Source organism: Prunus avium, chromosome 1 (genome assembly GCF_965620075.1).
Source record: "Prunus avium chromosome 1, drPruAviu1.hap1.1, whole genome shotgun sequence".
NCBI classification, from domain to species: Eukaryota; Viridiplantae; Streptophyta; class Magnoliopsida; order Rosales; family Rosaceae; genus Prunus; species Prunus avium.
The window spans coordinates 42,278,476-42,299,800 of NC_142284.1; the positions used below are offsets into that span (position 1 = coordinate 42,278,476).

Here is a 21,325-nt window from a genome sequence, read left to right on the forward strand (position 1 = left end):
AACTTCTGGTTGGAGGGTGCATGGCTAATGGCTATGTTTATATAGAGAGGGAGCGCTCATTGATTTGTTTATGGGGAATCTAAAGAGTCGCGTAAGAATTAATACAAGCATTGGAAGTGCCAGAATATTGATTGCTCTGTTCATCAAACTCAACCCTTCCAATCTCCAATTACCGCGAGGCGACAAGAGTGATGCATTGGATTACGGGCTGTCTCATTCCTCATTTTAAGGCTTGGAAATTGAACGTCATGCATGGTTTGTCGTTTGGTTATTAGTAGATAAGCAGATAAACGATATAGGGAAATGTTAGCAATCTTCTCTTAAATCTTCTTTTTTGGACTTTTTCCCTTCTCTTGATAATGTGTGTTATTTCTTTGTCACTTAAAACAAATGTCTACATTAAAAAATATTAATTATACTTTCATATCTACCCTTGATAAAAACTAAAGCGTTTATGCAAGTTTTGGCTCCCTTTGGAGTATACATTTCTCCCCCCATTTTCACTTTTTATTCTTAAGTAGTAAATGAAAATCAAACTAACCAGCAACAATTTCCAACCCTCACAGCCACGCATCTTACCAACTGGACGGCACCCCTCCCTCGATCACCGCCAGTAACGTCAACATAATTTTTAAAAAATAAGAAAACTTGCATATTGAAGACCTCATCAAGATGATAAATGGCAAATTAAAGGATGATAATTTTTATTGGGATATTTGGGGTTTTGATTTGGAATGAATTGAAGATGTCAGATTAGATATGGGTTTGCTGCTCATGGATTGAAGGCCCGCCTTCTCTCATCTCATGGTTCACCATGCCGCCAAGTCGTAAGGGGAGTTGATAATTACATGTTGAGAGAGAGAGAGAGAGAGAGAGTTGACATTTGGCTGGCGGTGAGGAAAGGGAGGTTGCCATCAGGTTGGGGTGGGTGGGTGGATGGGAGGGGTTGGGTCTGCTTGCTGGGTTGTTTATTTTTCATTTTGTTTTTGGTTTTTGTCTGTTTTTAATTTGGCCTTAACAATTTCAAGTGACAATACATTTAAGGCTAAAGGTAAACTTGAAAAACAAAAGATAAGTTGCCTCATACATTAATTCTCAAATTGGGTGAAATAATATTTCATTGATATTCTAATGTACAACAATAGAAAGAATATATATACAGAGCCTAGGAAATTATTCTAGGAATATAATTATGAGCCTCTAATCTTGTAGAATCAAATAGTTGACTTAGACTAATTAGGAATATACAGCTCATTTGACACTCATCCTCAAGTTGGAGCATGTATGTCATCAATGCCTAGCTTGCTAAGTGAGCTGTGAAATACTCTGCTTGTGAATGACCTTCTGTGAAGATCATAAATCTTGGCTTCATTAGCACCATCTGAATAGGTTTGCTTGATTGCATCCCATGCTTACTTTGCTGTGTCATAATGGATAAACCGTTTAATCTGATTAGGTTGCATTGCGTTGAACAACCAACTCTTGACTTGTCAATTCGATGCATGCCATTTCTTAAATGTGGAATTTGTGGCTGAAAGGCTGGGTAATATCATCGGTCAAGTGGCCATGTTTTTCGCGCCCAGTGTTCGGTTCATTTTTACACATGATTTATCATGTTATTGACCCATTATTTTGAGTTAGTTCTTGACATTTTATAACTTTTTACTTCATTTATGTGTTTTCTTAGATTTTACCTTGGTTATAATGAAAATGAGCTAAAAGTGCATTATTGGTTATAAATTCTGTTTTTGTTCATTTTCGTAGGTCAACTTCTTGGCCTCTGGTACTCGGATGAGGTGAAGATCTTTATGAAACTTGTTCCAATGGATGTTGAATACAACATATCCAAAATTGGGCTCCATTGGACAAGTATAGCCTATCTAGCTAATCCAGCATGTTACCATAGCTTTGAAATTCTGTTTTGGGCCAGCTTTCACCCCCATTTGATAGCATCTTATTTCTACTTGTTACCACACTATTTGATAACAATGAATTACATTTGAAGTGGGATTTCCTGAGTCAAATGGAGCCTTGGAATATACTTTAAAACAAAACTTCATCATTTGCAAGGAGACAAGGAGACAATGGGTTAAGACTTTGGCAATAGAATATTAAAAGTAAAAGCTGAAAAGGAGGAAAGGGAGGGGAGCAAAGGGAATGTGCATCAGCCTTTGAACGTGGAATTCATTGAGGGGGAGCTATTGAGCAAGTTTTGGAGCTGAAGAGCTACGAAAGGAAGGAGAGAAGGTGAAGCCAAGGAAGAAGGAAAAAGAAGACTTCCACCATTGAAGACCTTGAGCTTCCATCACTTACAAAATCTGTAAACTCTTTCTAGTTTTATTTTGAATTTGTGTTTGAAATAAGTATGAGGAACTAAACTCCATAGCTAGGGCTTAGGTTGAAGCCCTAAACATGAAAACCTTATTGTTTTGATGCTTGAGTGTATGAATTTCTAGATATTGTTGATGAATTCCAATTCACCAAATTAATCTATTCTTGATGTGTGTTTTTCCTTGGTTGGCCATCTTTGAAAGCATGCTTCTTGAGATTGTTGGGATTATGTGTATCTTCATGTTTTCCTAAGCAATAAATGGATGAAGTAAGAATCATCCATGTGAATTGATTTCTTGAATACCTAATGTAAACATCATGCTATTAGGGTTCTTGTGATGTTCATATTCTCTTTGAACTTATTGGGTTTTTCTTGTAATTGAATCAAAGTACTAAGCACACCTAGATTTGGTTATAGGGAAGGCACAAGTATTGTAGCACTAGCCCTGCACTTTACGTATATTAGAGAGAATCAATGCGTCTTGAGCCACTAGTCCCGGTCTTGATTGCAAACATCTTCATCAACACATTTAGAGTTTATCACTTGAGTATCCATGAACATGGGTAGAATTGTTTAGGGTGGATTTCGAAACCCTAGTGTTTGTTACATTGTATTTTCACACCTTGATAATTCATCTCTGCCATTCACATTTAAATTTAAGGTTCATTTACTTTCATGCATTAGAATTAGGTCACTTGAACCAAACCAAACCCCCCCACCCCCCAAATTGTATTTGTGTGTTTAAATTTACATTGTTTGAAACATGGTGTGTTTTTGTCATTGCTTTTTATCTGTTTTTGTACTTGGTTTTGGATTTTGATGCGCGATAAATTCTTCGTTTTTGTGTGCTGAATCCAACCATATAAAGAACGTGAAATTTGGACAAATGTTTGGAAAGTTATAGGCCAAACACTAAACACAGGTCGAAGCTGAAAAACAGAGAAACGAATCTGTCCAAATTGTGATAAAAGGGTGATAGAAAGTACTGTTTGTGTTTTTCTTTGGTTTCTTGTTTTGTTTCTTTTCTTTTACCTTTCTTTACTCATTTTTAGTTTCCAATTTGTATTGTGCTTTTGTGGTGTGCTAAATAAGTGTTCTTTACGTACTCAAATTAGAACTTGTAGGAAGCCGACAGTTCTTCGTGGGATCGACCCCGTACTTACATAATCTATACCTCAATAGATTCGTGCACTTGCGGGTATTTTTAATTGATTATTTGCACATTAATTTGTGCCGGTTAATAATACAACACCCAGCCATCTTCATCTCTATGATTTGATGCCATAGAGAATAATTATTCTCATTCAGTTTGATTCCTGTTGAGAAGTTGGAGGTGTCACTATACAAAGTGACAATTTGTGTGGTAGTGTTGGAGCCTCCGACACCGAGGATTGATTGGTGTTTGCTGCCCCATCATCGTTGGCCATGATAATGGCTTACAAGTGATGAGAAAACAACAAAAAAAATATTGGGCTGAGGGGAAAAGCAAAGAGAACGGTGGAAAGTGATTTACAAAGGATGAGAATAAAACAAAAAAGTGATTTGACTAGAAGAAAGGTAAAATTGAATTGGTTTGTGAGATGGAATATGGGCTGGTGCTGGGTTGTATACTGTATACTTGTTGAATAATGTGAACAATGATTTGAATGTTTTGAGCGAAGGTCAGTGTTGGGTTTGTATAACGGCTGTTGCTGCGGAAGCGATTGTCAGGGTTAGATTAAGAGACAGTCATGATCGACTGCTCTGATATCATCCTAGATTGAATGAAATAATATTTCATTGTTATTCTAATGTACAACAATATGAATCCCCAATATATATATATACAGAGTCTAGGAATGTAATTATGAGCCTATAATCTTGTAGAATCAAACAGTTAACTTAGATTAATTAGGAATGTACAACTCATTTGACATTAATTACATTATTTTCAGTGCAACAAAAGTGACACATGTCATTAAGAAAAGAGAGAAGATTCAAAAGAGAAAGGTAGGGAGAATGTTGCTAGCATTCCCCAATGAGATATTACCTCTTCATGAAACATTAGAAATGAGCCCAACGCAACCGGAATTGAGCCCAAGTGACAGCCCACGCAAAGACGAAATCATTTAGTGCAGCATCTTTTCATGAAATGGTACCATGGGGACTTGAACCGATGGCTGCTTGGGAGCACATCAAATGCTTGAGGTCTAACATCCCATTAGTTTTTTCGTAGCGGAGCTATGCTCAATGCTTTCCTGTTAAGTTGGAAATTTTTATAAACAGGATAATAAAGAGAGTTTTGCGAATTACTTTAATAATATATTAACATGGCAAAAGTAGGACGTAATTTGAAGTGCACAATCAGAAGCTAACACGAGTAAGTTGAAAGTTGTAGGTGATGTAGAAGGGTCTAAAGTGGCCTTTTAATAATTCGTTTTAAGAACACAGAGCAAGAATATACTTCCATAACCGTAGACTCTTTAAAACCCCATAGGTTCAGAGAAAGACAATACCAAAAGGTGACTTCTTTGGGAGGCCTAGTAATCATTGTTTCAAGCTTTCTGTGTCTGCTCCTTGTCTTAGTTCTCATCAAGATCCTTCACAAGCTATAGTGGGCTCCGGCTCGCTTGCAGAAGCTGATGACCTCGCAGGGCATCAAAGGCCCTCCTTACAGACTTATCCATGGCAACACCAAGGACATCTCCAACATGATCAAGGAAGCCATGAGCAAGCCTAAGAGTTTGAGTTCGTCCCACGAAGTACTTTCTGTAGTTCATGATAAAAGTTGTTAGTTGTTTTGTTTATTAGAGTTTAAATCTAATTCTTAACAGTTCAACCTCACGTTCACTCATGGACCAAGATATATGGTAACAAACAAACGGTCTTAATTACTTAAACTATTTTTTTGAAAACTGAGTTCCAAGTTAAATTTTGGTCATATTTATTTATCAACAGGGAAGAACTATCTTCAGTAGCATGGTTCTAAGACTCAATTGGTCATCACGGAGCCTGAGTTATGCAAAGAGATACTGAATAACAAAGACAAAGTTTATCCCAAAAGAGAGCCCGAAAACTTTGTGAAGAAGCTCTTAGGAGATGGACTTGTGACAACAGCAGAAGGTGAAAAATGGGCAAAAATGCGAAAGCTCGCCACCCACGCCTTCCATGGAGAGAGCTTAAAAGTAAGTTTTTAGAGTTTCTAGTACTTCCTTAGAATCAATTAATTGAAGACTAAGTTTGCTAATTGACTGCATGATGGTGTTGTTTTGCTAGAGTATGATTCCAGCAATGGTAGCTAGTGCAGAGACAATGCTAGAGAGGTGGAAAAATTATGAAGGGAAAGAGATTGAGGTGTTTGAAGAGTTTAGGATTTTCACTTCAGAAGTGATTTCAAGAACAGCATTTGGCAGCAGCTATATAGGACAACGCATTTTTGAGATGTTGATGAAATTAGGCTTCATGTTAACCAAAAATTCTCTCACAATAAGGGTTCCTGGCATCAGGTAAACTTCCTTACAACTAAATCTGAATGTGGGGAACCAAATGGGGATAGCCATATAATTTCTTTTTTTGTTTATATTTATATTGATTCGCTGATTTATTGATCAATGAGGCTTGTTATGCAGAGAACCAATCTTCTCTATTATCTTTTTATTATTCCATAACCAAAAGAAGTATGCCCTAATCGTCTATGCCTTAGCCACATTTTCTTCATCCTCATGGACTCGTCTCCTCGTACATGATGTGCAGACTTGATGCCACAGAGAATAATTATTCGTATCCAGTTTGATTCCTGCCGAGAAGTTGGAGGTGTCACTCTACAAAGTGACGATTTGTGTGGTGGTGTTGGAGCCTCCCGACACCAAGGATTGATTGGTGTTTGCTGATCCATCATCGTTAGCCATGATATTGGCTTACAAGTGATGAGAAAAAAGACAAAAAAAACATTTGGCTGAGGGGAAAAGCAAAGAGAACGGTGGAAAGTGATTTTCAAAGGATGAGAATAAAACAAAAAAGTGATTTGACATTGAATTGGTTTGTGAGATGGACTATGGGCTGGTGCTGGGTTGAATTCTTGTTGAATGATGTGAACAATGATATGAATGTTTGGAGCGAAGGTTAGTGTTGGGTTTGTATGACGGTTGCTGTTGTGGAAGCCATTGTTAGGGTTGGGTCAAGAGACAGTCATGATCAACTGCTCTTATACCATCTCAGATTGGGTGAAATAATATTTCATTAATATTCTAATGTACAACAATAGGAAGAATATATTACGTACATACCCTAGAAAACTATTCTAAGAATGTAATTATGAGCCTATAATCTTAGAGAATCAAATAATTTACTTAGACTAATTAGGAATGTACATCTTATTTGACATGAATTAAATTGTTTGAAGTGTAACAAAAGTGACACATGTCATTAGAAAAATGGAGAAGGTTCAAAAGAGAGGGTTAGAGAGAAAGTTGCTAGAATTACTTAACGAAATATTACCTCTTCATGAAACATTAGAAATGAGCCCAACGCAACCGGAGCTAAGCCCAAGTGACAGCCCACGCAAAGACAAAATCCTATAGTGCAACATCTCTTCATGAAATGGTATCATGGGGACTTGAACCGATGATCACTTGGGAGCACATCAAATACCCGAACTAATCCAACTAACATCCCATTAGTTTTTTCCTATTTGAGCTTTGCTCAATGATTTCCTGTTAAGTTGGAAATTTTTATAAACAGGGTAATAGAGAGAGTTTTGCGAATTTAATTTAATAATATACTAGCCTTTCTGCATGCGCTTCCGCGCTTGTGAGAGGCTTTTTTAAAAAAATAAAATTATTTATTTTAGAATTAAAATAGATAATGGGTAGTTGTGTTCCATAAAAATAGGATCCATTATCTTATTTTTCTTTTATTTTAATATGAAAAAGTGTGAATTTACCATATTATCCTTATTTAATTAATAATTTCAATTCTTAATGTTTGCATTAACCAATGACATTTTCTGGTATTTTGAATGTTTCACAATTCTCTGGCTTTTGCTTTATATATAGATTAACATGGCAAAAGTAGGACGTAATTTGAAGCGCACAATCAGAAGCTAACACGAGTAAGTTGTAAGTTGTAGGTGACGTAGAAGGGTCTAAAGTGGCCTTTTAATAATTCGTTTTAAGAACACAGAGCAAGAATGTACTTCCATAACCGTAGACTCTTTAAAACCCCATAGGTTCAGAGAAAGACAATACCAAAAGATGACTTCTTTGGGAGGCCTAGTAATCATTGTTTCAAGCTTTCTGTGTCTGCTCCTTGTCTTAGTTCTCATCAAGATCCTTCACAAGCTATGGTGGGCTCCGGCTCGCTTGCAGAAGCTGATGGCCTCGCAGGGCATCAAAGGCCCTCCTTACAGACTTATCCATGGCAACACCAAGGACATCTCCAACATGATCAAGGAAGCCATGAGCAAGCCTAAGAGTTTGAGTTCGTCCCACGAAGTACTTTCTGTAGTTCAACCTCACGTTCACTCATGGACCAAGATATATGGTAACAAACAAACGGTCTTAATTACTTAACTATTGTTTTGAAATCTGAGTTCCAAGTTAAATTTTGGTCATATTTATTTATCAACAGGGAAGAACTATCTTCAGTGGCATGGTTCTAAGGCTCAATTGGTCATCACGGAGCCTGAGTTATGCAAAGAGATACTGAATAACAAAGACAAAGTTTATCCCAAAAGAGAGCCCGAAAACTTTGTGAAGAAGCTCTTAGGAGATGGACTTGTGACAACAGCAGAAGGTGAAAAATGGGCAAAAATGCGAAAGCTCGCCACCCACGCCTTCCATGGAGAGAGCTTAAAAGTAAGTTTTTAGAGTTTCTGGTACTTCATTAGAATCCATTAATTGAAGACTAAGTTTGCTAATTGACTGCATGATGGTGTTGTTTTGCTAGAGTATGATTCCAGCAATGGTAGCTAGTGCAGAGACAATGCTAGAGAGGTGGAAAAATTATGAAGGGAAAGAGATTGAGGTGTTTGAAGAGTTTAGGATTTTCACTTCAGAAGTGATTTCAAGAACAGCATTTGGCAGCAGCTATATAGAAGGACAACACATTTTTGAGATGTTGATGAAATTAGGCTTCCTGTTTACCAAAAATTCTCTCACAATAAGGGTTCCTGGCATCAGGTAAACTTCCTTACAACTAAATCTGAATGTGGGGAACCAAATGGGGATAGCCATATAATCTCTTTTTTGTCTATATTTGTATTGATTCGGTGATTTATTGATCAACGAGGCTTGTTATGCAGAGAACCAATCTTCTCTATTATCATTTTATTGTTCTCATGTTGCAGTAAGCTTTTCAAAACTGGCGATGAGATCGAATCTGAGAAACTTGAAAAAGATGTACGTGCCTCCATATTAGGGATTGTCAGGAAAAGAGAAGAGAAGGTGATGACTGGAGGAGAAGACAGCTTTGGGAGTGATTTTCTTGGATTACTTGTGAAGGCTCATCATGATGCCAACGACAGCCAGAGGATTTCAGTGGATGATTTAATTGATGATTGCAAGACGTTTTACGTCGCTGGACAAGAAACTACTAATTCTTTGCTTGCTTGGACTGTCTTTCTTTTGGCACACCACACGGATTGGCAAGAGGAAGCAAGAAAAGAGGTCATACAAATGTTTGGCAAACAAACTCCAAACCCTGATGGTATTGCCAAACTGAAAACAGTAAGAAAGTCAAGAACTCAATCATTAGCGTGTTCTAAGTGGCAGAAACATGTACTCAATTAAGATTCAAAACCTGATTTGTTTTTTTTTTTGTTTCGTTTGGATGCAGATGAGTATGGTGATCAATGAGTGTCTAAGGTTATATTCCCCTGTTGGTACTCTGTTAAGGAAAGCTGAAAGGGAAGTTAAACTAGGAAAGCTGATTGTTCCTGCTAATGTTGACTTGGTAATGTCATGCCTATCACTTCACCATGATCCTCTAATCTGGGGACAAGACGCGCAACTTTTCAAACCAGAGCGATTCGCAGAAGGGGTTGCTAAAGCGAGTAACAATAACGCGGGCGCTTTCCTACCCTTTGGAGTAGGACCTCGAACTTGTGTGGGATTGAACTTTGCGACCATTGAAGCAAAGATTGCGCTGTCGATGGTTCTACAACGCTACTCCTTCACCCTCTCCCCGGGCTATGTCCACTTGCCCTTTCAGCAAGTAACAAATCGCCCACTCCGTGGAGTTCAAGTAATGCTACATTCACTTTGACAAGTATCCAGAACACAGACATCAATAATAACGCCTCTGGTCATGAAGTGAAATTGATAAACTCGTTGTATTATTAGTCAATTTCAACTTTCCAAGCTATTGTTGCCTCATGTTTGGCATTATTGTTGGATAATACAATAGTTTATTTCTTCTTTTTTGGTTTGGGATTGGGAGAAAGAATCTTAAATCTTAAAGCATCCATCCAGAAAAAGGTAATATGTTAGAATATGCCAATATTATAGACGTCCGAAGGACCAATATAATATAATATAATATAATATGAAAGTGACCATTTCACTGCTGCAATAGAAATACTGAAGAAACTGATCATGGGACATTTTCAGTTTGAGTGCATCATCCATAACAAATTAAGAAATGACAGAAACCTTAAACACAATATGTAATCGCAATTAGTCCGAAACCGAAGAAGATTCGGGTAACACGTAATTTCATTAACATAAAATAGGGACGACAATTGATATAGGAAGATTAACAAAAAAAGCAAGGAAATAGAATACTACCACTCTTTATTCATAAACATAATTATTATAATAAACCATTCTCCAAGTTGAAGTAGTGACTAGTAGTAGAAGAAGTTCCCTTCCAATACAGGAGAAGATCAAGTGATAATAGAATAGAATGCCGTTTTTACAAGAATGTGTCAAATTGTTAAGCATGCCTTTTGTCGTTTCGTCGTTGGAACTGGATATAAGCCCATATGCTATCTTTTTAAACGTGAAGCCTAACATGAAGCCCAAATTTGGCAATACAGGGAATGCCTTTAGGTCCGTGTGTGAATTTTAAAAAATGAATAAAAAAATAAATGTCATTGTCTAGGAATTCAAATCCTCTTTTGCTTCTCCGTATGTACAGTTCAGTCTCCCCATTTGGCAAAGTCTAAATCGAACTCTATCTCTATGCTTGTGCGTCAGGGTCATTATTTATTTGATGGCAAAAAGTCACTTTTTTTTTTTTTTTTTTCTGAACCACGAGGTGGTCCTGGATGGACCCCAACTATGGGTGGCACCTTTAAGCCTTAATCACAACCCAGACTAATCCCCGCTCACACCGGGTCGGCCTGTAAGGGGTAAAGTGCTGGCCAAAGTGGTGACTCCATACGAGGGGCAAAAAGTCACTTTTGGTCTTTGTAGTTTGACACTTTTATTAGTTTAGTCCATGTCATTTCAATTTGATCAATTTTATATCTGTAGTTTCAATTTGAAGCAATTTAAGGATAATCCTTAATTTATGTCTTTTTTTTATAACTTCTGTTAGTTGTGGAGTGGTAATTCCATCAGCAAATTATTAGAAAAATTCATTCATTTTAAAAATAAATATTAAAGACAATATATAGTAAAATCTTCAAATTGAAAAAAAAAAAAAAAAACCCAGCCAAACCCAATTCCACCCCATTGCAACCTCTCTCCACGCACCACAAATTTAAAAAAACAAGAACAAGAACAAATATATCTTAAAGAATAAAATAACAAAAAATTGAAAAAATAAAAACAAGAACAAGAACAATAAACCAAACCCAGAAAACGCCACCCCCATCTCAAATTGAAAAATGTTTTCTTTTGTTTTGTTTTTTCAATTTGAAGATTTTATTATATTTATTTATTTTTAAAATGAATTAATTTTTTAAATAATTTATTGACCGAATTACCCCTCCACAACTAACAGAAGTTAAAAAAAATTGACAGAAATTAAGAATTGTCCTTGAATTGCTTCAAATTGAAACTACATGGACAACATTGACCAAATTAAAACGACATGGAATAAAATGGTAAAAGTGGCAAACTAAAGGGACCAAAAGTGACTTTTATTATTTGATACTGGAGGAAGTTTAAAGTTTCACTCCACATATGATGAACTTTCAAGCTTAACACGTGAATTACACAAATTGGGTAATATGAGAGCACATGTGGCCCTTCGGCTCAACATATATACCTCCTTTTCTTTTTATATTATATATTTTTTTCAGGGCAACATAAGTACATGCAGACTTGTGAATCAAATTACTTGTTACATTTTTATCTTTGGGGTCATCTTTATTTGTATCATGTGATGCCCTAGGTCATATGTTTCACAGATGAACCGCTTTTTCTGGTCTTTGGAAATTCACAAAAGCCACTTATTACAATCTTATCCATCCAAGACAGCTAATCACAGAAAGTGGTGGACATAATTTGCCATGCCTGCCAGTGCCAGCTGCTAGTAAGAAACAGATGATTATGAACTGTCTCTCTCTCTATCTATATATAGAAAGTTGTAAAGATGAGAGGTTGTTCACTAGCACTTTCCAAAGCAGAATTTTCATAGGGCAGCTCTAGTCTCTCTGTTAAGTTGAGAAAAGTCAAGAAAAGTCTGGAAAGAAAACGAGGTAATGTCATTGGTGACGAAGCCGGGAGATAATTCCAACATGAAGTCACCAGCCATGATGTATCAAAAGTCGACAAATGGCAGCTTAAGGTTTCAAGGAGAGTCACTTTACCATGATATTCATATTTGCCATCTGGATTTTAGTAAATAGCAGGACAGCTAAGTAACAATCAAAAGCTAACACAACCATGATTTAAAACTGGTTTTTTTTTTTTACTTTTGCTGAACAATCAGGAGCAAGAAAAGCTTTAAAAACTCAGTAGAGAAAGAGAAAGAGAAAGAGATAGAGATAGAGATAGAGATAAGATAAGCAAAGAGAAAACAATACCAAAAAAAATGACTAGTTTGGGAGACCTAATAGTCATTCTTTCTAGCTTTCTGTGTCTGCTCCTTGTCTTAGCTTTCATCAAGATCCTTCACAAACTATGGTGGACTCCGATTCGAATACAGAAGCTGATGGCTTTGCAGGGGATCAAAGGCCCTTCTTACAGATTCATCCATGGAAACACCAAAGAAATCTCCAACATGAAAAAGGAAGCCATGGCCAGGCCCCAAATTTTATCACACGACATACTTTCTGTAGTTCAACCTCACATTCACTCGTGGACCAAGATTTATGGTAACAAACAAATACAAGCCATCTCAATTAGTTAACTATTGTTTTTTAAATCTTAGTTCTAAACAAGATAAGTTTTGGAAATTTTTGCATGCAATTACAGGGAAGAATTATCTTCAATGGCATGGTTGTCGGGCTCAGTTGGTCATTACAGAACCTGACTTGTGCAAAGAGATACTGAATAACAAAGACAGAGCTTATCAGAAAAGAGAGCCCACAAACATTGCAAAGAAGCTATTGGGAGATGGCCTTGTGGTGACAACCGAAGCTGAAAAATGGGCAAAACTGCGAAAGCTGGCCACCCATGCCTTCCATGGAGAGAGTTTAAAAGTAAGTTTTTTTAAAGTTACTGATACTTTGTTGCGAAGAGTATTATAGTAATAGCTGTGTCAACTATTTAAACACGAAAATAATAAATTGAAGGGAAAAGTCTGCTAATAGCATGATGGTATTATTGTTTTACTAGAGTATGATTCCAGAAATGGTAGCTAGTGCTGAATCGATGCTAGAAGGTTGGAGAGTTTACGAAGGAAAAGAGATTGAGGTGTATGAAGAGTTTAGATTGTTCACGTCGGAAGTGATTTCCAGAACAGCATTTGGCAGCAGCTATGTAGAGGGTCGGGACATTTTTGAGATGTTGATGAAGTTAGGCTTCCTAATATTCAAAAATTTTCTCAAAGTCAGGGTTCCTGGAATCAGGTAACTTTTAATACTCCAATTGATGAGAAGAGGAAATAAGTAAATTATTTTGGAGAGTTACTTATGTTATCTCATTTTTAGTCTTTCATTCAATGTTGCAGTAAGTTTTTCAAAACCAGCGATGAGATCGAATCGGAAAAACTTGAGAAAGGAATCCATGCCTCCATAATAGAGATGGTTAAGAAAAGAGAAACGAAGACAATCACTGGAGAAAACGACAGCTTTGGGAGTGATTTTCTTGGATTACTTTTGAAGGCTAATCATGAAGCCAATGAGAACCAGAGGATTTCGGTGCAGGAGTTAATTGATGAGTGCAAGACGTTTTACTTTGCTGGACAAGAAACCACTAATACTTTGCTTGCTTGGACTGTCTTTCTACTGGCACTCCATACGGATTGGCAAGAGGAAGCAAGAAAGGAGGTGCTACAATTATTTGGCAAACAAACTCCAAATCTTGATGGCATTGGCAAACTGAAAACAGTAAGAAACTTGTTTAGGTGGTAAAAACATGTTCTCAATAAAGTTTGAGATCCTGATTCGGTTTTCTATTTTTCATTTTGATGCAGATGAGTATGATCCTCAATGAGGCTCTAAGGTTATATCCCCCTGCTGTTTCGGTTGTAAGGAACGTTGAAAGGGAAGTTAGACTAGGAAAGCTCATTGTTCCTAGTAATCTTGATGTGGTTGTCTCAATCGTAGCAGTTCACCATGATCCTCAAATTTGGGGACAAGACGTGCAACTTTTCAAACCAGAGAGATTCTCAGAAGGAGTTGCTAAAGCAACTAACAACAACATAGGCGCATTCTTACCCTTTTCAATGGGACCTCGAACTTGCGTGGGCTTGAACTTTGCAATCACTGAAGCAAAGATTGCTCTGTCAATGATTCTACAACGCTTTGCCTTCACCCTTTCCCCGGGTTATGTCCACTTGCCCTTACATTATCTTACAGTTCGGCCACAACATGGAGTTCAGGTAATGCTGCATTCACTTTGAAGTTGAACTGCCCAAGTAGACATAAGTCCATGTTGTGCCTTGCACTCTGAGACAAGACGAGCTTATTTGTCAACTGTCCTTTCAACTCTAATTAAGAAGAAAAGGATGTTATTGAAGTCAATGCATTCCCCAACAACAATTGTACAATAAACAAAGCTTGAACTTCATGGAATCATGAATTTGATTGAAAAGGATGGTTTCTGAATGCTAATTAATAAGAAAAGGATGGTAATAAGGGCTCTTTGACAAAGTTTTTTACTTTTTCATTGATTGTTCTTTCTCAGGACATTGAAATTTAATGAGAATAATTGAAAGCTGTGATAGCCTCTGTTAACCTCCTTAATGACTGTTGCATCAGCTTATGTTAACCTTCTTATCACAGAGTCAGGATTCCTGGCATCAGGCAACTTTCTTTTTACTAAATCTCAACTTGGGAATCACATGGATACCCATTTTTATATGTGTTCATTCCACTTTGAAGAGAAGAAGAATCCATCTAACTTGGGCGGGTCTGACCCAAAATAATAGCCATTTTGGAATTTCCAAGGTCAAGGACGGGATGATGATGGTGGCTCAGATTTGGGGGTGGCGAGCACTGCTCTGAGAGAGAGAGAGAGAGAGAGAGAGAGAGGTCGCGGGTTATTTATATGTTGATAAAAAAAAAAACAAAAGGAGAGATGGGCTTTCACTTGGGCCTAGGCTTGAAACACTAATAAAACCAAATGCCCTATTTTGATTGGGATTGGGCCTTAGAAAATACAACATTAAATAGATTTTGCATTATGAAATCACTAAAGCAACCACTAATAAGTATGTATAAATAAATAAATATTATACTATTTGTTTAATATATACTAGTCTCTTCGCACGCGCTTCCACGCCTGTGAGATGCTTTTTATTTATTTATATATTTTAAATTAATTTAGAATTAAAAAAGATAATGAATAGTTGTGTTCCATAAAAATAAAATTCATTATTTGAATTTTCTTTTAATTTTAATTTTTTTAATATGAAAAAAATGAGAATTTACTATATTATCCTCATTTAATTAATAATTTCAATTCTTAATGTTTGCATTAACCAAGCCATTTTCTAATATTTTGAGTGTTTTACGATTCTCAACCTTTTACTTTATATATATAGATGTATTAGTCCCGATCTCTTGGACTACAGGGGTCCAAGAGATTTGTGGTCACTCACCGTTGGATGTAAATTCAATGGTTCACTCACTCTTGCACTCCTTTTAAGAATTTTTTTTGAATCATTGGATTAATATCCAACGGTGGGTGATCACAATCTCTTGGACTCATGTAGTCCAAGAGATCGGGACTGATAGATGTACTATGGTAGTATTTTATAATTTATACATCGTTTTATTTTGCATAATTTTGGTATAAATTAATAATTTATAAGACTAAATAATAAATAAATAAAAGAAATAGGCCTTGATTACTCCTCTAGTGCTAGGCCCCTGCCTACAGCCTAGCGATTTTTATTCATATACAAGTAGGCGTCTTTTTAGATAGGGTCAAAATTGATAGTGGTAACAGAGCAAGTTCTCCTCCCGATCAGATGCAGTCTATTTTAGATGGTGATGGTCTCTTGAGGCCTAGATTTGTTTCTGTGTATTCTCTTTGGTTTGGGCTTTGCCCCCTATTTTACCCACACACAAAAAAGTAACAGAGCAAGACAATTTAAATAGTCAACTGCGGGAGCTGAATATTGATCTGGTTCAGAAATCTAGCAAAAGAGAAAAACTTTACTAAAAAAATGGATTCCTCTGGAGAAGTAGCTATCATTCTTTCAAGCTGTGCGTGTCTGTTCCTTTTTTTAGCTCTCATCAAGATCTTTCACAAGCTATGGTGGAAACCAACAAGCATACAGAGGCTGATGGCTTTGCAGGGCATCAAAGGCCCTGTTTACAGACTTGTCCATGGAAACACCAAAGAAATCTTCAACATGCAAAATGAAGCCATGGGCAAGCCCAAAGGTTTATCACATGACATATTTTCCAGAGTTCAACCTCACTTTCACTCCTGGACCAAGTTATATGGTAAAGAAACTCCTCATTGACTAGGGTTTTTGAGTCTTAGTTCTGAAATAACTTTGGTCATCTTTTTGCAACAGGGAAGAATTTTCTTCAATGGTATGGTCTTCGACCTCAATTGATCATCACGGAACCTGAGTTGTGCAAGGAGATACTGAACGACAAAGATAGAGCTTATACGAAAAGCGAGCCCAAAAGCTTTGTGAAGCAGCTACTGGGAGATGGACTTGTGACAACAACCAACACTGAAAAATGGGGAAAATTGAGAAAGGTGGCCAACTATGCTTTCCATGGAGAGAGCTTAAAAGTAAGTTCTTAAAGTTGCTTATGAATGGCAGAAAAATAAGAAAGGCATAAATTGAAAGTAAATTTGTTAATGGTATGATGGTAGAGTATGACTCCGGCAACGATAGCTAGTGCTGAGATTATGCTTGAAAGGTGGAAAAATCAAGATGGCAAAGAGATTGAGATGTTTGAAGAATTTCGGTTGCTCACCTCAGAAGTGATTTCCAGGACAGCATTTGGCAGCAGCTACTTAGAAGGGGAGAAGATTTTTGAGATGCTGATGAAGTTAGCCTTGTTATCTTTCAAAAACTCTTTGAAACTCAGGATTCCTGGCATCAGGTGAATTCTTTGTTTTTTTGTTTTTTTTTCATTTTCCCCATCTGCTGCACATCAAAGAACTTTTCACAAACGAGTTCTTGGATTATTAGTTTAGTTCTCATGTTAAATCTTTCATTGAATATTACAGTAAGTTTTATAAAACATGCGATGAGATTGAATCAGAGAATCTTGAGAAAGGAGTATATAACTCCATAATAGAGATTGTTAAGAAAAGAGAAAAGAAGGCAATGGCTGGAGAAGAAGATGGCTTTGGGAGTGATTTTCTTGGATTACTTTTGAAGGCTCATCATGATGCCAATGACAACCAGAGGATTTCAGTAGATGATTTAGTTGATGAGTGCAAGACATTTTACTTTGCTGGACAAGAAACCTCTAATAGTTTGCTTGCTTGGACTGTCTTTCTTTTGGCAATCCATACGGATTGGCAAGAGGAAGCAAGAAAGGAGGTCCTAGAAATATTTGGAAAACAAAATCCGAATATGGATGGCATTGCCAGACTAAAAACAGTAAGAAAGTCCAGTACTCAATCAATCGCTTCTCCAAGTGGCATAAATGTTCTTAATTAACTATGAAATACTGATTTCTTTTTCAAATATTCATGTTCATGCAGATGACTATGATCATCAATGAGACTCTGAGGTTATATCCGCCTGTTGTTGCCCTTGAGAGGGAAGCTGAAAGGGAAGTTAGGCTGGGAAACCTCATTATCCCTGCGACTGTTGAACTCATCATTCCATGTTTAGCATTTCACCATGAGCCTGAATTCTGGGGACAAGACGTGCATCTTTTCAAACCGGAGAGATTCTCTGAAGGGGTTGCTAAAGCTACTAAGAATAACATAGCCACATTCTTACCATTTGGTATGGGACCTCGAAATTGTGTGGGTTTGAATTTTGCAACCAATGAAGTAAAGATTGTTCTGTCAATGATTCTACAACGCTACTCTTTCACCCTCTCCCCGGCCTATGTCCACTCTCCCTTTCGGCTTCTTACAGTTCGCCCTCAACATGGACTTCAAGTAATGCTACACTCACTGTAAACAGAAAGAACCAGAATTGCCTATAATCTTGGACTCGGTGTATGGATTACCTAATGTCTTTGGACATGGTTAGCTTGTTATTTTAAAAGATTGTAATATCTGCTGTGAGCTTTGTAAAAACTTACCTCCTGTTCTGCTGCTTTGCTGCATGTTTCTGGTAGAATTTCCATTGATGAAATAAAATGTTTCGTGAACCTAAAGAGCATCTCTGACCCCAGGCAGCACATTAGCATGAACTTTACTAATGCATATAGCCCAAAATATGAAAATAATAAGGTTCATGGGAACCTACATATATACATTATTCTGATCGCTGATGCAAACGAAAATACAAAAGTAATACAAGCTTTACGTGTTTGTGTACAAAAATGAACAGGTATAAGGGAGTTTTCTTCAAACTTGGGAACAGCCAAAGAAATTGCACATTGCACATGCCAAGAAAATAAGGGTACTTAGAAATAGACTACAGAGGAAATGAAGAGAGAAGTGATGGGTAAATTTGGTGGATTAACACCAAAGAAATCTCCAACATGACAAAGGAATTGTTAAAGAGGGCTGCACAAAGTTTAGTATATTCCAGTTAGTCACAAATTTTAATAATGTTGCAGCGTCATTGGTTGTTAGCAAAGCAAGCAAATAATCCACAATGAAGCCATATAATATTGCAGGGTCATCTTGTTAGGGACAAAACTGGCATCTTCTTTGTGTCATAATCTTATACCACAAGCATCCCAATTAAGTAATAAATCCATAAGTATCCCAATTGGAAATCAGTAGGTTCAGAGATACAGCCAAAGAGAAAAATAGCCAGGAAAATGAGTTGGTTCAGAGATCCAGTAATCACTCTTTCAAGATTTCTGTTTTTGTTCCTTCTCTTAGTTCTCATCAAGATCTTTCACAAACTATGGTGGACTCCGATTCGCATCCAGAATATGTTGGCTTTGCAGGGAATCAAGGGCCCTTCTTACAGACTTATCCATGGAAGCACCAAAGAAATCACGAGCATGAAAAAGGAAACAATGGGAAGGCCCATGAATTTATCACATGATATATTACCTAAAGTTCAACCTCATATTCATTCATGGACCAAGATATATGGTAATAATAAACTCTTACCTAACTTGGCTTTTAAATCTTGTTCCGAGAAATAATCTGGCCTTTTTTTTTTCCAACAGGGAAGAATTTTCTGCAGTGGTATGGTTCTCAAGCTCAATTAGTTATTGGGGAACCTGAGTTTTGCAAAGAGATACTGAATAACAAACATAGAGCTTATCCCAAAAGGGAGCCTCAAGCCTATGTAAAGAAACTATTAGGAGATGGCCTTGCATCAACGGAATGTGAAAAATGGGGAAAATTGCGAAAGCTGGCCAACCATGCCTTCCATGGAGATAGCTTAAGAGTAAGTTGTGCAGACTTACAGTTACTGCCAAGTCTTGCAAATTTTCAAAGTGTATGATATGGCATTGTTGTTTGTTTTTTTTTTTACTAGAGTATGATTCCAACAATGACAGCTAGTGTTGAGACGATGTTAGAAAGGTGGAAAAATCATGAAGGCAAAGAGATTGAGGTGTTTGAAGAATTTAGATTGTTGACTTCAGAAGTGGTTTCCAGGACAGCATTTGGCAGCAGCTACTTAGAAGGGAAGAACGTTTTTGAGATGTTGATGAAGTTATACTTCTTGATATTCAAAAATTTGTTCAAATTCAGGTTTCCTGGCATCAGGTAACTTCATTTTGTTGAATTTCTCTATGACTTATCAATTTTAATGATGTTCTGTTCTCACTTCACATGTTCATATCTTTCATTCTATGTTGCAGTAAGCTTATTAAAACCAATGATGAGGTCGAATCAAAGAAGCTAGAGAAAGGAATACGTGAGGGCATAATAGAGATTGTCAAGAAACGAGAAGAGAAGGCGATAATGATTGGAGAAACAGACAGCTTTGGGAGTGATTTTCTTGGATTACTTTTAAAGGCTCATCATGATTCCAATGAGAAGCAGAGGATTTCGGTGGATGATTTGGTTGATGAATGCAAGACATTTTATTTTGCTGCCCAAGAAACCACTAATACTTTGCTGGCTTGGACTGTCTTTCTCCTGGCACTCCACACAGATTGGCAAGAGGAAGCAAGAAAGGAGATCCTGCAAATATTTGGCAAACAAACTCCACACTCTGATGGCCTTGCCAAACTAAAAACAGTAAGAATGTCACACAGTCAATTGTTTGTCCAAGTGACAAAAAAATGTTCAACTAATTTGTATAAAATCCTGTTTTGTTTTCTATTTTTCCTTTTGATGCGTGCAAATTGCAATGCAGATGGGTATGATCATCAATGAGTCTCTAAGGTTGTATCCTCCTATTGTTTCCATTGCAAGGAAAGTTGAAAGGGAAGTTAGACTAGGAAAGCTCATAGTTCCTGCTAATGTTGAAATATTCATCCCAAGTCTAGCAATTCACCATGAGCCTCTACTCTGGGGAGAAGACGTGCACCTTTTCAAACCAGAGCGATTCTCTGAAGGGATTGCTAAAGCCACAAAGAACAGAATAGCTGCATTCTTACCCTTTGGAATGGGACCTCGAAATTGCGTTGGGTTGGACTACGCAACCATTGAAGCAAAGATTGTATTGTCAATGATTCTACAACGCTACTCCTTCACCCTTTCCCCTGCTTATGTCCACTCTCCTTTGCAGTACATTACAGTTCGCCCACAACACGGAGTTCAAGTAATTCTACACTCACTGTGACCTGCGCATGACCGAAAACAAAATGGGCAAGGGTCTTGTAGGTCAAGTGGTTAAGAGCATTTGTCCATGCATCCGAGGTCCTATATTTGATTTGCCCTTCCCCAATATCACTTATATAGAAAAAAGTGTAACACAATGGTAGGTCTTAATTAATACAATGAAAGAGAGTTTAATAGCATCTTTGATAGAGAATATATTTGATTTCTGTTCAACGTTGCTATCAATCACACATCTACATTTCTTGTGTGGTCACACTTTCCACCTAAAGTTTGCAATAATTACCGCAAGTTTCAACAACCAAGTGTTTAATAAACCTTAGCCAACACAGAAGGTAGCTATTAGAGCCGCTGTCCTGTCCCACTATTTATTATCATTCTCCTATATTTAGACATGGATACAATCGTACTCGTACGTGAGCTGAGATTCCAATATATATATACATATATACGTCATGTTTTTAATGAGCCGACAATGCCAGCTTTAGGTTTTCAACAAGTCACCGTGATCAGTGACGCCATATGATATGCATAAACAGATATGCAATATTCCCCGCCTTTCATTGTCTATTAGAAGCTAAGAGACGCATTTTTGAGGTCAACGATG

General features: G+C 37.1%; 4 protein-coding genes and 1 long non-coding RNA gene across 5 annotated transcripts; all 5 read left to right on the forward strand.

Moving 5' to 3' along the window:
- The first annotated feature begins 4,798 nt into the window (after nucleotides 1-4,798).
- On the forward strand, nucleotides 4,799-7,065 carry LOC148297853 (uncharacterized). The gene is made up of 4 exons (XR_015833045.1): nucleotides 4,799-5,073; nucleotides 5,270-5,496; nucleotides 5,588-5,817; nucleotides 6,065-7,065. It is a non-coding gene; the product is annotated as an uncharacterized LOC148297853 (long non-coding RNA).
- A 372-nt stretch (nucleotides 7,066-7,437) lies between these two features.
- LOC110765579 (cytochrome P450 CYP749A22-like) lies at nucleotides 7,438-9,726 on the forward strand. Its single transcript, XM_021968722.2, has 5 exons — nucleotides 7,438-7,852; nucleotides 7,940-8,166; nucleotides 8,258-8,490; nucleotides 8,658-9,036; nucleotides 9,146-9,726. The coding sequence occupies exons 1-5, from the start codon at nucleotides 7,564-7,566 to the stop codon at nucleotides 9,572-9,574; spliced, it is 1,557 nt and encodes a 518-aa protein (XP_021824414.2). The 5' UTR covers nucleotides 7,438-7,563; the 3' UTR covers nucleotides 9,575-9,726.
- Nucleotides 9,727-11,917: 2,191 nt separating this feature from the next.
- On the forward strand, nucleotides 11,918-14,516 carry LOC110765575 (cytochrome P450 CYP749A22). The gene is made up of 5 exons (XM_021968716.2): nucleotides 11,918-12,575; nucleotides 12,676-12,902; nucleotides 13,039-13,271; nucleotides 13,373-13,751; nucleotides 13,838-14,516. The coding sequence occupies exons 1-5, from the start codon at nucleotides 12,293-12,295 to the stop codon at nucleotides 14,264-14,266; spliced, it is 1,551 nt and encodes a 516-aa protein (XP_021824408.2). The 5' UTR covers nucleotides 11,918-12,292; the 3' UTR covers nucleotides 14,267-14,516.
- Nucleotides 14,517-15,669: 1,153 nt separating this feature from the next.
- Nucleotides 15,670-18,176, forward strand: LOC110765577 (cytochrome P450 CYP749A22). The gene is made up of 5 exons (XM_021968720.2): nucleotides 15,670-16,319; nucleotides 16,394-16,620; nucleotides 16,705-16,937; nucleotides 17,065-17,443; nucleotides 17,548-18,176. Exons 1-5 carry the CDS (start codon nucleotides 16,037-16,039, stop codon nucleotides 17,974-17,976), a joined length of 1,551 nt encoding a protein of 516 aa, XP_021824412.1. The 5' UTR covers nucleotides 15,670-16,036; the 3' UTR covers nucleotides 17,977-18,176.
- A 574-nt stretch (nucleotides 18,177-18,750) lies between these two features.
- Nucleotides 18,751-21,310, forward strand: LOC110765578 (cytochrome P450 CYP749A22-like). Its single transcript, XM_021968721.2, has 5 exons — nucleotides 18,751-19,074; nucleotides 19,152-19,375; nucleotides 19,466-19,698; nucleotides 19,794-20,175; nucleotides 20,294-21,310. Exons 1-5 carry the CDS (start codon nucleotides 18,792-18,794, stop codon nucleotides 20,720-20,722), a joined length of 1,551 nt encoding a protein of 516 aa, XP_021824413.1. The 5' UTR covers nucleotides 18,751-18,791; the 3' UTR covers nucleotides 20,723-21,310.
- The last annotated feature ends 15 nt before the right edge of the window (nucleotides 21,311-21,325 follow it).